The 18,828-nt window shown below is 38.0% G+C and overlaps 1 protein-coding gene across 1 annotated transcript in view; it reads right to left on the bottom strand.

The window, feature by feature from the left end:
* The window catches only part of LRP1B (LDL receptor related protein 1B), a 483,986-nt gene that overhangs the window by 267,747 nt on the left and 197,411 nt on the right, over window positions 1-18,828 (bottom strand). The window contains exon 7 of the mRNA XM_017740107.1: window positions 3,453-3,615. Within this exon, the coding sequence (XP_017595596.1) occupies window positions 3,453-3,615 (163 nt within the window). The remainder of the gene's footprint in view (window positions 1-3,452; window positions 3,616-18,828) is intronic.

Below are 18,828 nucleotides of genomic sequence, written 5' to 3'. Positions count from 1 at the left end.
GCCATTGTGGTGTGGTGGAAGGAAACAATTTACCTTGAACACTGGAGGCAATTAAGTAGACATATTTACAGAATAAACATGTAGATGTGCACAGTTAGCATTCCACAATATTAATTCCTAACATTCCTGAAAGCATTCAAATATCACAGAGCTTGAACAACACACATTTTATGCTTCCTATTAAATACAAAGAGATGTAGAGCCATTAAAAAAAAAAAAATGCTCTATGTACAGACATTTAGCTGGTTGTGGCAGAGCTGGGAGAGAACCTAAATCTGATCTATCCTCTTGTGAGTTTTAAATGTGTTACCTTCCCTATCACCAGTGTCCGGTGATCAAAGTCTCATGAATATGCCAATGGAATACTGGCTGGAATACTTTAAAAAACCATTCCCCACGAGCACAGCAGACTTGTACTGAGGATCTTAGCTAAACCCGTTCTAACACAGCTGATATTTGTTTCATGTTGACAGTCAGCAGCACCATCATCAATTTTACACCAATTTCATGGACCAGCAAAAGTAATCACTTCTGTTCCTTGACCACTGAAGAAAAGAAGTCCTGCATTAAAAATATCCTAACTACAAATGGCAGACATATGGAGCCAAACATCTTCGTTCAAAGGCATTTGATGGATAATATATTCTTGTAAAACAATTTATTCTGCCTCTCTGTTGCCAATTGCCACTTTATTTCCTACTATCCTTGAACAAGGTTTTCCCTCAGTCCATGTTTCTCTGCCAAGTCTGGGCTCTGAAGTGCTCCCAGTGATCAGTGGAGACACATCCTTTGCCCCTGGAAATGCTCGCCTTAACACAGGTCTGATACTTACACTGTGCTACTCTTAGTTGATAATTAGTTAATTAGAAGATTAGTTGATGTAACAGATGAGTATCAGCACTGCAAAACTCCTGAGTAGCAAAATTCCAGTTCATTGGGGGAGGGAGGTATTTTTCTGGTGGGTGTGCGTTAGACCTAGTCTGGAATAACCCAAACATCGAACACAGTTCAGATCCTGCCAAAGTAACATGCTTAAATTAGAAACATAACAAATTTGGTTCTTCAAGAGCTGTATGAATAGCAGAATCTTTGTTCTCTCAATTTCAAATTCAGTTTTATGAGAATAAACTTTTATGAAAAGTTCTTTCACTCCCTGTGAGATACTAAAGAAGCTTAGTAGCTCAAGTTCCATTGTAAGCTCATAGGAGAATATATCAAACCATCACCACTAAACATCTAACAGAACTTGCAGGCACAGAGATGTAAAATTAACCACACTCAGAAAAGATATTCTTGAGTGCAGTGAGGGGAACCATTTGGAATGAGCAAATTTTCCACTGTGCCTTGGTTGTTTTATGGATAAAAGCAGAATTTCTGGTTCACGACACAACTAAACTCATCACACACAGACATGAACATTCAAGAATAGCAGGGCTTGACCCTGTGCTACTACAGGAAGTTTATCACAGACATAAAGGCTTGGGATCACACTCTGAATTTCTTAGCATAGGAAATGGTCTCCTCTGTGCAAGCAGCAACTCATTCAGAGCTCAACTTGCAATGTGGTTTTAGTGTGGATGCTTTTGTGACTTTTTAAATAAAATAAACCCACCAAGTTACTCAGACAGCAATACCACACTAATTCTTTGACACCAAAATAAGTCTTAACTACTATCAGCATGAAAGAATTAAAAGAAAAGAAGGACAGAAAAAAAAAAAAACAAAACCACAAACCAAAAACAAAAACCAAAAGAAAGGATCAGAAGATTTTTAAATAGCCAGAATGCTTTTTGATTATCTGTTTGCATTCTGTACCAAAACCCAGTCAAAAACTAACAGAACTAATATATAAGTTGGGGTTTAGCAGTTAAAATGTATGTTAGATATCCAATTAACAGAACAATATATGTCAGATAATTAATAAAAATGCCAATAAAACCAGTAATGAAATAACTGCTGAACTGTAGTTATTCTAAGAAACATGTATTCTGAGAAAATTTTCCACCAAGTGTTTTCACCACAAAATAAATGGAGATTGCTTAATAAGAATCACACTGTAAAATATCATGATTGCTTGTGGCCTTTCCCACAGGCCAGCACTTCCATCTCCCTAAAACAGCCACTCTTGGCCTTGCACATGGCACTGAGCAGGTGGCTCTCTGAGCAAGAATAGTTTGTAGCCAGCAGATAACAATGGAAGGAAAACAGTCATTTTTCTGTCCCTCCTCACAGCACCAAAGGCCTGGGTAAAATTCCTACATCCCTGACAGGTAAGATTAGCTAATAACAAGCTTTGGATTCATCCAGTAAGTCCAGCAAAGAATATACAAGTAAATGTACAGAAAAAAGGCTGCTGTCAGCAAATTCGAAAGCTTCAAGTTCTTTCAGATCAGAACTTGCAGAAAATCAATTTCTACATGAATTTTTATTTTTCTTTTAGAACAACTCTGCAGTCAGATCGAGTCAAGCTTACCATCTGCTGCAGGGAGAAATACAGCCATACTCAAGATTACATTATCAAACTTCTTTGTAAACTTTACATGCAAGCTGTTCCTGTCAGAATTGAAGTCATTGTGATAATGCATCTTAATATTCGGTCAGGCTTTAAATAAAGACTGACAAAAGTCTACATATGGATGACAAGCTGTTCTACAGTAAATATTTTTGTATTTATTGAGAAGGGGCTTATGGCAGTTTAGGACATATTCCATCAGGCATTTTGGTCTGAACTACTTACTGATTAATGAAACCAAGATAAAAACAAAATTTTGGTGAGGAGTTTTGAACAGGGATTTTAAGTTAACTTGATCCTTTTCCTACTCCTATTTAGTTATGCTTTTACATCATTATTGCTTGAAAGCTTTTCCCAGCTGGTGGATGTTGTAGAATGGAAGACATTTAGTACCCTGTATTTTAAGCAAGGCTTAATTTCCAACTGGCACTGAATGTAGCTATCTATGGAACAGAAAAAGCAAATACAATGTAATTTTACCATTATAGCTGACCCCCTAAAGCATAGTAAAACTTCTTCCACTTTTTTGTGTAAATAAACTTGTTAAACTCATTTCCAATATTCCCGTAAATGAGGGGATACAGCATAAAAATCCTTCAAAAATTCCTTTTCCACATACCCTAGTTAGAAACACAGCTTACAGAAAAGCAAATGCAAAAACAAATGTTGTGACAAGTAGGGATTAAATTGCTTTTTCAGTTTTGACTCCATTTTGAGAAGTTACAAGGCACATGCTGCAATTAATATTGCAATTAACCTAGTTAACTATGTGCTCCAAGTTCATTACACATTATTGCTTTATTATAGCAACTATACAAGTAACTCAACACAGAAAAGTAAAAATAGTTTTTAAAACACCTGCATGAAACATTTATTATGTGCAGTCACAGACAAGCATGCCTCATGTAAAATAAATCCTAATGCAAAGAAATGACCTTACCCTGATGTTGGATCAACAGCTATGGCCTTGGGGTTGTTAAGGTCCAGCTCGATGAGGGTCACACACACTGACCCGTTCTGGCTGCAAACAAAGATCCTGTCGCTGACGTGATCCACAAAGTAAAAATTCCCCGTGATCCAGTCGATTGCTATTTGCTGCACATCTGCCAAAAAAAAAAAAAAAAAAAAAAAAAAAAAAAAAAAAAAAAAAGAAGAAAAAAGAAAGAAAGAGAAGCTAGGGAGTGCAGTTTGAATCCAAGAAAGCTGCTGCTGCTGGCTGCTCTGCCAGCAGATGCTCCACTCACTTAAGGAGCTCCAGCTGCTTTATATCTATTATATGGCTTCTAATAAGGAATCCACTACACAAATAGTGGTGGGGGAGAATTTTTCCTTTTTAAGTACAGACATCTGACTGCAACCTCAGTGGTGTGAAAGACACACATTTGTTTGGAGCTCTCTTCAATATTTTTAAGTCTGTCATTGTGGGCTTTTTTGTGGTCTCCTCAGAAGTAACACCACTGAATGATGGTGCACCTGTGAAACGGCTGAAGCTGATGGTACCAGACTGCTGGCAGAAGGCACTTGGAAGACACTCAAATTCTGAATTTAGTGTTCTAGGATGTCTGCTACACTGTGGGGATGGAACATTGGTAAAGGTTAAAAGAGTTTTTTGGCCATATTTGAGGGGGGCTAAAAGCAGACTAGAAATACTTCAAGCAAATAAAAACAACAACAAAAAAAGCATGTCTAAACACACCAGATCTATGCATTCATTTTCATAGAAAACACTTTTTTCTTGTACTTCTGGGGTATCTGGATGCAGCCAGATTTCTGCTAATTGCCACAAGAAGTAGCATTGAAGTAACTGCCTGCGTGATAATATAGAGACATTTGTTAACAACGAAGCTTTCCTTCTCAGGACACTGTGGCAGCTTCACAGCCCCCTAACACAACTTCTCACCCAGTTCCTGGAACCACTTTCTGTAAAGGCCTTATAAATCCTGCATTCTTCGTATAAGTCACCTGACCTACCCATAAACAGTCTTATTGTTACAGTAAGCAAAAGTATAGAGAAGTGCGAAGAACATAATTTTATCAATTTCATTTAACTAAGATTTCTTTTCTTCCTCTTGTTGACAGTACTGTATTGATAACACTCTGTAAGACTTATTCTTAGATTAAGAGTAACTCAATTAATAGAAAAATACACCCTGTTAAATGTTTTCAATGTTCACTTTTAACAATTTTTTATTTTAAGAAAAGTAATATATGTTTATTATATTACAGTGGTTTCAAAACAGTGCTAGCATAAGCGGAGATTCTATCATGGTGAGAGAAGGCAGATGTGATACAGTATAATTTCTTGTAGTAGTTTTCTTTTTCCTTTTAACTTTCAGTTGTCTGTATGTTTATCATCCTTAGATGTGGGATTTTTAGGTTTGCTTTCCACAATCCAATACAAAACTGCTGCCGCCATCACATCCACGCTGTACTGGAGAGCAAGAAGTAAACCTGATTGAGCAAAAATTGTCTTCATTTAGTTTTTGATGATAACTCAGGGCTTATGAGCCTTGTACTTGCTTAAAACAGACATGGAGGCTCATTTGTCGTCCTTGAAAGTGCAGGTAGCTTAAGATTTACTCAATGAAACAGCAGCAACACCAACTGTATCCCACCTCAGCCACCCCATTACACAGTTCACTGCTGTCTTCTCTCTCTCCCATTCATGCCCTTCCACTACTCATTTCCCTTTTAATTCAAAGTGAATATTGGGCCTGATAGGTCCTATTACAAAGATCTGCTGAGCCAGAATAAAGGAATGCTCCATTTAGCCCAATATCCCAACTCCAGCGGAGGCCAATGTCGGATGCACTGTGAGATATGTGAGCACTGATGTATTTTAGACAATAGGAAGAAAACACTTTTTTTTTCCCCTCCCCTTTTCCAAGCAAAATATAGCACAGGCTTTTAAAAATACCAGAAGAAAACTCTGTGCCTCTGAAAATCCGTAATAGTTAAAGCATATTTGATGTGTCTGCTTGCCATATTCTGAAGCTGGATTCATGGAATGAAAAATTTATGGTTTACTGATTCAGGGAGACTTTTGAAAAATGCAGATAAGCTTCTATGTAACAGAAGCATTTCTGGAAATATTGTTTATACAGGACAAAAGGTACAAAAGGAATCCAATTTCAAACATTTGTAGAAATAAAACTAGTAATTAAATTCCTGCAATGGGAGCTCTAGATGATTGCTGTACACTGGGAAGTGGATGAAAAAGAACAAGGTTAAGTAGCAGCGTGTTGGAGGAGGGTATGTTTTTCTTTTTATTGTGTGAAAAATGTACCTGTTTTTAGATAAATGTGATATATACGTGAAAGGCACATCACACACAGGTTATCGGATTTGTTAACATAACAGTACTTACAGTTATAAAACATTTCCTCTGTTCTTTCCATAGGTTTTTGGTAACATATCACAAGAAATTGCACCAAACAGGATTTTTTATGGAAACCAAGAATAATTAATTCAAGGTCATATTAGGGATAACCATTTGCATTAGGTAGTTTAAAAGTGAGCTCAACATTCCAGGAGAAGGGACACATCCAGGAGCAATACCACACCATAACCTTTGTGTCAAACAGCACTGGTAACACCTATTTACCCAATTTCCCTTCCCCAGCAGGATGCTTTTGGGAAGGGCATGGAAATCCCAGCAGCTCAGGCTATTGGAGAGGTTTAGGCTCATTCTAACTGCATTCCTTGTAAAGCTGTTCCTTCCGTGTTTCAAGACTTTTATCATAGAGTTTCCAGAAAAAAGCAACACATTAATTCACAGTAATTTTCTTCTTCAGAAGAACAGACTTCCTCAGAGAGGTGTCCTGCTATGCAAAGAACACTTCCCTCAAACCAGCCCATCACTGTCATTAGCAATTAACCTGGACACTGAGCACACAGTGGCATTTGTGTGTTGTAGATCCCACTGATCTGCTTCGGGTTTTGTCTCTGTTCCATGCCCTCTGCATTGGTCACATCCACCTTCTCACAAGAGAAACTGATAAAAATTGTCCAAGTCCATTCCCCCACCAAATCAAATTCCACAGGGGAAATCTCCCTCAGTTAGCAGATAATGGGTGCTGTGAATCCCGGTTTAATCTGCAGGAAGCTGCTGTGAATGGCTCTCCAGTTATCACACAAGTTGCATGCACTGTAAGCCACAAAGGTAAGGCTGTGGTTGGACTGGGGACTTCTAAAAATATATATATAACTTCTTGTACTCCAGACCTTACTGAATTCATTTCATGCCTATTTCTGGATTCATATATAAACCCCACTATGTCCAGATGTCTGGTCCATTCACATCTTTAAAGTAATGAATCTTTTCTTCTTTCATTCACACCATTTCAGAAGTCTCTAAAAAGAAATGTTTCCCCTTGAAAACACACACTTATTCTGAGCAATCTTCTATATAGTTCTGAGGGCTTTTCCTATATTAATAACCGTTTCCTTGGAGAATTTCTGCCAAATGGGATCATCTTTCCTTTATTACTTTCTAAAAACTAGGATTTCCTCTTAAGGACTTCATAAAGAATAGTTAAGACAGCATATAGGTTAAATTCTGCCCTACTTAATGATGTTATGTAGACCGTGGGCACAGCAAAACTGTGTCTGGAAGTGAACTTTTCCTATTTCTTTTAAACACACAGACATTATTAGACCTTTAGAGAAAATAATAATTTCATATGAGGGTGGCTAAATCTTCAAAGGGTCTTGGAAATATATGTCTTATGGCCAAACCACAGTTTATGGAAATCACAGAAAAATAGAATGGCTGTCTTCTTTCACTTGGATTTCCCAGCATATCTCTTGTACTGTATGAATTACTACATTTACTTCCTTTTCAAATCAAGACTTGGACAAGACTTCAGATCTTCAGCAGAAGAGAGGGAAAATCAGTGACATATTCTTGTACTTCTGTTACTGCTGTAATCAAGGATTCTGCCCATGTACCGTCTATTAAAATCAGTATTACATTAACAGATTTCATTGTTCCCAGATGTAGAAACAAAAATTAGCAAGCTTTTTCCTGTTAAACACTTTAGTATAAACATTGCTTATTTTTAATGTAAGAACTGAGTGGTTTTGACAAACTTCTGGTTGAACTGGGGCATGATTTTGGATGAAATATAATTAAAATTAAAAATATTTATTGACCTCCCCATATGCTTCTTGTCAATAATGAAAGAGACAGACACTCACTATTTTAAGAGAAAGAACTTAGCCTCTACTGCCTTGTATAGTAAATTTCTCCTTATTCTGGACATCAATGCAATGAGGACCTCATCATATATGCACATATAAATCAGTATTGATCCCATGTTTAGATTTTCCCCACATTAATATATAGTTGAAAATATATATTTGAAAGTGCTTAGAACAATCTCTTTTTTTTTGACACAAGAATACTGGGTTGTTTGTTGGTTTTGGTTTATTTTTTTTTTTCTATTGCAAAAGTTGATCTTAAAGGAAGAATTATTTTGATTATTTTAAATTACTTCTTTTTCTTCTGTAACACATATGTCTCCCTTCTGAATGCAATGTCGTAACTGGCATAGCCAGACTTTATTTAATTTATGATTGAGTTAGAAAGAAAAAAGAGATAAAATCATGTATTTATCAAGGAACAAACAAATTTTGTTGCGAAGAAATGCAGAAAGACACTTGGGGATGGACTTTTTGCCTCCATTGAGTAAAAAGCCAAGTTTTGAACATGACAAGGAGCACCAAGGTTTTTTTATTCTACAACAGCCAGTGATGGTGAGAGCAGTAAGTAGTGTTAATACACGTAAATGACAAGCTGTGAAACCCTGCATCAGCACTGCCTTTGCTGTGCCTCTCTTCTGACATTAATGATCATAATTAGCAGCCCAGACAGCCTTATACTGACACTGTGACTTGGGAAAGGGAAGCTGGAATGGATTTTTTCTGTGCCCCTTCTACTACCAAGAATTTGCCATAATTCTGTCTGCAATGCCACTTAAAAAATAGGATTTTTATTAAAGATGTCACCATTCAATAAGTCAGACAGGCTGGGGTCTCAGCTTTTAACAGCCATGTCCAGAGTGATTATTACATAAGTTGAAAAATGAAAAATCAAGTGAAAAATATCCATCCATCTTTTTCAAATGACTCATCCTCAAATATCTGATTCCTCTGAGTTAAATCAGCCTTTGCAGATACTCTTTGTTAGAAGCACAATGCAGAACCTAAAATATACTAAATTTAAATAAGCACTTTAAAGCATCCAGACTTCAAGTTCCTAAAAGGAAGAGAAAGCTTTTCCTTTTCTTTGTGGAGTAAAATCATTTAAATTTCAATCATTTTGGTTACTGACAAAAATATTGTTGGCTTTCTTTCAACCCTAGAGCATAATACACTGCATTAAAACCTATAAATGTGAATACTGAGGCAATAGCAGTTTCCACAAGCTAAAGAATTTTCAAAAATATAAGAATAATCTAAATATTATGAATACTTAATTAAAGCATCCTGATAGCTCAGAAAGACACAAAATCCCTCAGAGATGTGGTCGATTCAGGCACTCTGAGATTCAGGCATTCAGCTTCCAACCAGGTACAGAAGAGAACAAATCTCTGGGCATTTGGTGAGGAAGTGGAACAGGTTGGGGCTGCCCCATCCCTGGAAGTGTCCAAGGCCAGGCTGGATGGGCTTGGAGCAACCTGGGATAGTGGAAGGTGTCCCTGCCCGTGGCAGGGGAATGAGATGATCTTAGATCATCTTCCACCCAATCCATTCTGTGATTCCATGATTCTACATTGGCTGAGGCTGAGTATTGTGCAGGTACTGAGAGAGAAATGTGAAAGTGTGGGTTTAACAATAAACCTCCTCCTCCTCCTGTTGGAAATCCAATAAAACAGTATTAATAATACAAAAACAAGAATCACATCTTCCTCTTCTAACAAATTCCTTTACAGAACACTCAGAGGAAATGTGAGGATGCCCCAAGAATGTTTGTGTCCTTTCCAGGAATTTTACAGCAGGGCAGCAGAATCTGGTCCTAAATTCTTAAGGATATTTCTTCTTTTACTTTTGTTATAGGATGATTCTATCAGGAAATGCATCAAGTTTCTGGAATGAGTAAGATGAATGAAATTCCTGTTATTGTATATACAGTGCTAGCCGTGATGCCAATGGGTTAAAAGAGCAAGGAAAAAGTGAGAAACAATTAAATAAGGGCCTTGTGAGTGGCCCTATCTTTTAATCCTGACTGTTGAGATTTTTGTAGAGTGAATTTTCTGACATCAATCTCATGTCAGAAATAAGTAAGAATAGCTGAAAACCATAACATTCCTAATTTCTGCATTACTGAGTTTCACACACATTGCCCAGTGACTGCAAACCTGTAATGGGGTCCCAGTGGCCCGTGTTCATGCTGAACAATAAAGACAGATTTATGGAGGTACATAGCCATAACAGTCTGGTTTTTTTTTTTCCTTTTTAGCTGCACATTCAAAAGCTTCTTATAAATCTAGTGAGGCTGTAAATCAAACCCAGTTATTTACTTCAGAGCAGTTAAGTCACCCACTGTTAAAATTAAAGCATAATTCAGCTGCAACAGGCGTCCCATCAAGCACGTGGCCTCGGAGAGCAGCTGTGGGGACACGGAGTGGCTGCACCAGGCTGGGACATTCCTTTCCTTCAACCACCTTCCAGCAAAGCCAGAAATCCACCACCTACCACCTCCCTAGGACTGCCCCCTGAAAGCAGTTATGAACGCCACAAATCATCATCACACAACAATAAAGCCACTTAAACGTTTTTCCACAGACATGCTAAGCAGTAGATTACTACAATGTAAAGAGATGCCAATAAATATATGGAGCTACTTTCACAATGCAAAATATTTAAGGGAAATGACTTCCAGAGAGAGTTTTAACAGTTTAATACCAGAGGTAAGCAATAGCACCTTAAGAAATGCTTTTGGGGAGATAATTTAGAAGTGAATTATCTCTGACAACTCTTAAAGAATGGGTAGGGCAACAAAAGAAAACTCACACTGCACATTTTTCATAGAAGGCCACATTTGTCAGAGAACACTCATTCACAGCACCCAGATATTCTGTAGGTTCTTGCAATTACAATGCAGGTCATAATTTTGTAGGATAATTTCATTTGGAGCCCACTCTATCTGCTGTTAGCAATATATGGTCTACACAATATGAAATGAGGCCATGCCCTAACCCACTGCTATAAATCAATCCCAAAGGACATCACTACACTGCATTTTAATCAGAAGGTAATACTGACCATAGAGTATTTAATTTTTTTATACAGACATATCCATATTGGGCACGAAAGTCTTTGTCACCAACTCAAACATGTTAGGGGAAAAGGAGAAAACATTACACTTTCAAAAAAAAAAAAAAAAAAAAAGAAAAAAAAAAACCAAAAAAACCCCCAACTTTGCTAAAATAAATAGAACTTGCTTTTAATATAATTAAAATCTGCATACAGAGTCCATTTTAAATCCAGCTTGAGAATTACAACTTAGACAATACTAGAAAATCTAAAAATATTCTCAATAATAAAAAATATGACCTGCACAGTTAGCAAACATACACCTCACTTCTTCACATAATATTTCGGAAACAAAACCCTATAATGTACTTTACTAGATGAAAGAGCCTCTTTTTTAGGGTTGCTAAGGAAAGAAAAAGAACTTGCTTCTTATATGAAGGACATTGAGCTTTTTTCTTCATCTCCTCTCTTCCCTCTAACAGAGGGATCACCACACCATGCCAGCAGCAGGCTGGCACTTCTGCAAGATTCTGAAACCACTGCACAGCACCTATGTTGCAGTGGGGATCCTGCAACACGCATATATCAAACCAGGAGTCCCGTGGAAAGGAAATATATATGGACAGACAGATTCTTGATAGCTGTTTCAGAGATGTTTATTTCTCCAGCCGCCTGGCCGGGGCTGTGCTCAGGAACTGTTCCAGTCACGGGACCAAGGGTCCTTCTGCCCGCGCAGGGAACACAAACCAACCAATGGGAACGAAAAAAAAAAAAAAGAAAAAAAAAAACCAAAAAAACCCCCAACTTTGCTAAAATAAATAGAACTTGCTTTTAATATAATTAAAATCTGCATACAGAGTCCATTTTAAATCCAGCTTGAGAATTACAACTTAGACAATACTAGAAAATCTAAAAATATTCTCAATAATAAAAAATATGACCTGCACAGTTAGCAAACATACACCTCACTTCTTCACATAATATTTCGGAAACAAAACCCTATAATGTACTTTACTAGATGAAAGAGCCTCTTTTTTAGGGTTGCTAAGGAAAGAAAAAGAACTTGCTTCTTATATGAAGGACATTGAGCTTTTTTCTTCATCTCCTCTCTTCCCTCTAACAGAGGGATCACCACACCATGCCAGCAGCAGGCTGGCACTTCTGCAAGATTCTGAAACCACTGCACAGCACCTACAAAAGTAGTTTGAGCAAAACAAAGAAATAAAACCCTTTCTGTCCACTAATGCTGCCAACAGACAGTAACAGTGCATGCCATGTAAACACTGCCTCATCCTCCCTTTCTCCCTCTCTGTCCATCGCTTTTTTCCAGCCATTTACTACATATTTTCAGTATCAAAATAATAACCTTTGAGGAGAAGACTGTTATTCATTATATGTGACCTGACCAACAAAGAAGACAACTGCCCAGACTTAAAATATCTACATTGTTACTGCACTTAAAAAATAAATAAAAATTCCTTGCTAACACATTTCCAGTAATAAAAGAAATAAAAATAAGAAATAAATATAAAACGTGGCTTTAGATTTATACATAAATTATTTTTCTATCCATTTTCAACCAGACATCAGGACACTGTGTTTTTGTTTATTTATTTCTCTCATCACCACAATAGTGCTGCTATTGGTCTACCTGAGCATTATCTTTAACCAGAATGGCACCATAGATCCCATTAAAAGTCTCATAAATCACTCAAATAGCTGCTGCTTCCAGAAATATGTCACAAACTCAGTGTGCTTATATTTGCAGAACCTGACCTTTGCTTTCAGGCAGCTTCCAGCCCTTCCCAAAACTGGCCACTCCAGGAAGATGCAAGGCCATAATCCCACCTCTTCACAACCAGAGAAGTCCCAGGTACCTTGTGCCAACCACTCCTACGTTTGTATCCCCCATCATTTCAGCGTTTCAGGTTTTAAACCTCACAGCGTCTGTGACTCGCTGCTTAGAGGGGAAATGTCATCCTGTGCATCTAGGAAGAACACTGGTCTCCTGACTACCAGCAGGTTGCCTTTCTTCCCAAATCACCTCTCCTTTCATGTAAATGGTAAAACGAAATTGTCCCTTGCAATGAAGTGCAGAGGAGAGATACAAACATGCACTGCACCCTCCTCCAGGTCCCCTTGTCTTCCTCCAAGGAATAATTTCTGCCTAGAAAATTTTTGCCTACCCTGATGTGGGATCAGTTCTGTGCTGAGTGATCCCAAAGGCAGCACAGGACATGGTGTGACCCTGAGTGGAGCAGGGGCACAGCTCCAAGTGCTCCCCAGACCCAGGTCCCTCCAGCCAGCAGCAGCTCTGCTCTGCAGAACGTGGATCACAGAGCATTCACAGACTGTCATAAAACACGTCTTCTCATTACTTCATCTTACTTGAGTTGCCTTTTCCCAGTGGGTTTGTTTCTGGAGGTAATGCAGTGGTTATAACTGTTTAAAACAAATCTAAATTGTGCAACCAGTTGTACAGACTCAATGACTAAACAATATATTCTCCAAAGAGTCTTAAGAGGAAAATACGTATTTTCAGTATAGGCACAACTAGAAGAGAAAAGGCACTAAAAGAAAAGGCACTAATCTTTTAAAACACATTATACTTACCTCCATATATATCAATATAAAAAACCTCCCCCATATTAAAAAATGGCATCATACATTTAAGTAAAATAGCAAGAAATGACATTCAAGTCAAGTTCAAAAGTGCCCACAAGAGCAAGGGTGCCCTGAACTGCCAGCTGTGGCACAGATCCCCACACCCTCCTTGGCCAGCTCATTATTTTTGCTAACACAGTGTGACAGAAATGTTACAGAATTACACATGCACAGAGAACCCAAACTTCGTCCCCAGCTCAGAAGTGTCACAGTGAATTCCTGGCCCAGCACATTGAGTGGCAGCTGCTGGGTGACATGCTGAGAAACCTCAGGGCATCGATTTTATGGAAGCAAACTGACCCTTTGCATATCCTGTCCTTCTCATTTAACTGTTTACAATGGTCCAAACACTTTTTTTCCAAAACAAAGAAAATCTTAAGTCTGATTTTAGCAAAAGTGATTTCCTCTGGTTAAAACATTTGTTGTATGTAATTTGTCAGTTTTAGAAAAGTGCTTCACTCACCTATTAAAAATGTTCAAGCAAACACAAGATTTTATTTTATTCAACTCAACTGACAAATAGTGAAAAGGACAAAATTTGTTCTTACATTTTATTTATTTCATGATGCTGACACTATCCATAAGACTTTCAGCATTTCAAGTTCTACTCAAAAGCTGAAGTCACAAGAAAGTTGTAAATCAAATGTGCTTCATTTTAAGCAGAAATCCACAATTTTGTGTATTGAGAACAAAGCCAATATTTCCATGGACCAGAGATAATACCTGTTGAGCCACTCATTGCTACTGCCAGTCAAAGGAGTTAAAAACTGAAGAAAGCAATCCTATACTAAATCCCCAAATCAGATACTGGTTTTAATTTGTCATCTCCATTCCAATCTAAATAATGCTCACAACTTTGCAAAACATGCAATTCATCTTTTTGTAAGGGCTCTTGATAAAGTGAAAAGGAAAGAACAAGTCCATTATTTATTCTGACACACACAAACCTTTTGGTGTGTCTCTGTCATAGACTCCAGTCCAGCACAGAACTACCCAGGCTACTCTGAGTACAGAAAGCAGATTAGGCAAGATCTTAAGGTGCTATAGCAGCTGGCTTTAATTTTATTACCCATGTAGCTTCTGATTTCAGATTTACTTCCATTAATGCAATTACACATTATTACTCATTTCTGAAAAGCATGCTCTCTATTTACCCTTTTCCTTGCAGTAGAACAAAGAATCAGATCAAAACCTGAGTTTCAAAACACAGCAATTACCAGAGGCCACAAGTTTGATCAGGAGTCACAATATTTGTGATTTTAGTCTATGACTCTTTTCATTGCATAAGACATGGAAACAGATCTTTTTTTTTTCCTTTTCCTGCTGCTTCCCCAAGATATACAGCAGGTGGAATGTGTGGTTCAGTTGTGCCATTCCCTGTGGGTCACTTCCCTGCAGATTCAGATCTCTGGGTAGCACAGACTACACAGAGAATTCCTGACACTGCTCAGGCTCATTGCTAACAAAATACTGTTCCCTCATGGCTTTAGCTACTGATAAATCTCTGCCTGGGATGGATTTTGGTCTGTAATTGCTTGGTGCTTTGTTTTTTATATCTAAACATGGTTCCAGTTATGATGTTGGATGTAAACAAACCGTATTTTGGAGTTTATAGTTTTTATGTCCCCCTTGCTCCTATAAAGGCAAAAGCACTTTCAAAGAAGACACAGACTTTTTAAAGTTTTCTGCAGTGTTGATCTGTGCCTCAGGAAAAATCTTTAGGAGGTAGAAGAACTCATCTAATGACAAAATCCAAAGTGCATTATGAAAAAAAAAAGGAAAACCAAAAAAAAAAACCCCAACAAAACAAAACAACAACAAACAAACAAAAAAAACCCCAAACAAAACCAAACCAAATCAAAAACAAAAACCAAAAAAAAGAATCCTTGACTTCTTCAGTTGACTTTAGTGAAGTGTTTCAGGTTTTGAATGAAGTCTGAATTAAATATTTGCATTAATAAAAAAATATCTGGAAGTGTGGCAAATTTGCTGTCAACTAGTCTAAATGAAGCAAACTTGTTTAGCATCGTATGTGAGAGACATTTACAAAGATATTTTACCACTCAAGAAGACAACCACTGGCTAAACTGTAAGAGATGTGAAATTTATAAGCACAATAATAAAGTACCAGTAGAAAGCAAAAGAATTTATGCATATGTAATTAGCATATTGAAATATACTGAAATATTAACCAGATATTTTATTACCAGTACAGAAAGTTTCTAAGAGTGCACCTGAAGCCTCAAGTTCATAAACAACTTGACTGAAATGAGCAGGTTACAACTGTTTGTCTCCTCTGTATCTCCTCTATCTTTTCCTTGGAAGACAGGCAGAAGACAAGCCCCTGTGAACACTGAGGAAATGTGGAATAGTTCCAAGAATAGTTCCAGTGGCTACCAAGTAAAAACCAAAATGAAACCAACATGGTGCATATGGATGTCAAAGTTTTATGGAAAAATGTGAGTCTAATCCCATAAAACATGTAAAAAAAAAATTGCTTGTGAGTTTTGGGGTTATTTTAACCAATGTTTCACTATTGTTGTATCTGAGGATATAAATTCTTTTATAAAATATTCACTACAAAACTGTGTGATTTACATCAGCAGAAACCTAGTTATCTACACATTACATCTTTATAACCCCCACAATTTCTTTATTCCATCTTCAAAACCTTGTTCACAAAATCAAAATGTTACTGTTTTACAAGCAGCATAATAATTCAATTTGACAGAGACGAAGAGCCCCTCAGCATTCTGACTGATAAATTTATGTGGTAACTGATACTATGACAAAAAAGTCCTTTTTTCTTTAGAAAACCCTTCTGCTGCTGTGCGAGTTTGCTTGCTTGCTCTTGGAATTCCTCCCTGGGGCAAGAGCTTTTCTACCCAGGATGGGTTGGGATGGAAGGAAGTCATAAAAAGATCCAGTCATGTCCCTCTTTAGGACTACAATGAAGCCAATTAAGAAGGAAGTCTAGAAATGGTGAGCTAGGAAGCTGATAAAACAGGGAAAAGGGAATATGACAATTCAACACTGATAGCTTTTGTCTCTCTCTTTGCAGAGACAGCATTCAGGAGACTGTTCCAGGCAAAGCCTAGGAGTTTAGAGGAGGGAAAACAAGAACAATCCAAACCAAAAGCAATCAAAATTTTGCACTGAGAAATGCCATTGAGATAAGAATTTTTATTTCCTGTACTCAGTCTGAGATTTAACTGTCCAGGGCACAACTACTGAAAAGTAAATTAAAAAAAACCAGACAGCACGCCACCTTTGCTAAGAGCAGAAGACAACGACAGGGTTTTGACCAATATCAAAGCAAGATCAATTGTGGAAGCTGGATGAGTAACAAAGCTTGAAAAATAATAGCATCACATCTTTGAATGGCTAAAAAAATCCATTTGTGGCAATTAACGAGCAGTTAATAAGTTGCTCTGGTGTCAAAAAGGATTAAGTGCAGAAAACCTAACTTGGGAGGGAAATGCCACCAATTCAGGCTCTCTGCCATGGAAGCTTGTGCCTCAGAGTGACACAACACAATGTTATGGTGACAATACTCAAACCAGCAGCACAAATCTCAAGCAAATGGTATCACCTGTATCCAAAAGATGCACCAAAAGCAGACAGATCCTTCACAGCTAATATTTAGAACCCCTTCACAGCTAATATTTAGAGCCAAGGCCCTCTTAGGATTTCAGCTATACAGATTATATCTTAACTTTTGTGCAAACACCATCAACAATTGAGATACAGACCTGATTATATGAGTATTATTAATTAAAAAAAGATAAGGAATTTGCAGAACACAGCACAATCAAAGGATAAGACCCAACTGATCATGCCTGTTGGAGCAGAAAGGTTGAATGAAGAGATATGAACTACCCTTATCCTTCCAGTAACCCTGATAACCATCAAAAGGGCTGTGCAGCACCAATAATCAACAAAGACTAGCCTGGAGCTGAAGAGAGGAGCACACTGTACAGGCCTAAGTCTCCAAAGGAGTCTTGTCATTACAGGGCACAGAAAAACTCTCTGAAAAAGGACAATTATCAGAGAGCATCGTTTCCTGCACTAAATAAAAGTCCATACTGCACTAGGAAAGCACCTTAATGAGGCTGTATCAAATACTGGATCAAGAGTTCTGTAAATTTGGGGACACCAGAATGAGGAATGAGTATGGAGAGTTGCAAAGAAAATATCATGGAGTATGAACACCCAACTAAAATTGGGACCTGGGCCTAAAATAGATAAAAGCACATGGAAATCAAAACAAAACATAAACAGGGCAACATGAAAATCTCAACAGACACTGAGGAAGACATAAGGAAGACTCACGAAAGATGCAGTGTGACATACAGGACAGTGATGGACCATGGGTGACCCACATGGATCAAACCTGGCTCCCTGTGGAGCATCACCGAGTTCCACAGCAAAAGGTTGTGCTGGAACCTGTGTGAAATAACATTCACAAGCCACCTGGAAGATGGCAAGAATAACAAGGTGATGAGGCCAAATAAAAACAAGATTTCCAGAACAGCAAAGAGGATGGTCTGTTTTGAAGAACTGCAGGACCTTAGGAGACTGAGTGACTGGAGAGAAAGGAGATGGAAAATTCAAGCTAAACAAATATTTAGTTAATGAGAAAATTGTCCTAGTTTTTTATATTTACTGATGGTTCTGTCTAGAGCACTTAAGAATGAGATATTGACACTATTAAAAAAACATAAAACCAAAAGCCAAAAAACCAAGAAAGCCCACCTTTGGACAAAGTAAGAAAGTTCATTATCCCATAACCAACATTTGTCCAGTCTTTCCAGAATGCAAGGACAGCAGTGCAAGATCAGCCAGGACTTGAGAAGTGCTCAGTGGATGCCACACACATGAAAAGTATCCTGTGATACTCCCTTAGGACACTCTTCCCACCTCCCATTCTGGCCCCTATGACTGTGTGAGCTGCTCTGAGCACTACTGAAGTCCCATGTGAGGTATGAATGACCTTTGACATGAAACCTCCTCATTTCTGTGCACCTTCAAGGCACATGGGCTGTCTATCACAGAAGAAAAAAGCAAACCCACATTCTACAACTGTGTGACAGCTCTTAGTGCCTGTCTGGAGGCAAGTTTGGGGCAGACTGTATGTAGGAATAAACACTTTCCCCCAGATCTTCACAGCTTTGCTCCTCCAGAGTAAGCCAAACTCTGCTCTGATTTTCCATGAATATTCACAGCAATTCACAGGAATTGCTGACAGGAGCACCATCTCCAGTGCTTGGTGTTTCCTTCTGTGACTGAAGGGGAATTACTGCAGCTACTCTGAACCCAGCACTTGTGGTTGTGGATAATCGCTCCTAAGAAGTGGTTTAGGTCAGGAGGTGGAGGAGCAATTAGGGGACCAA

Source organism: Corvus brachyrhynchos, unplaced genomic scaffold (assembly GCF_000691975.1).
Source record: "Corvus brachyrhynchos isolate BGI_N302 unplaced genomic scaffold, ASM69197v1 scaffold126, whole genome shotgun sequence".
Classification (NCBI taxonomy): Eukaryota; Metazoa; Chordata; class Aves; order Passeriformes; family Corvidae; genus Corvus; species Corvus brachyrhynchos.
The sequence above is the reverse complement of the archived record's forward strand: the minus strand, read 5'-3'. Positions and strand labels throughout refer to the sequence as shown.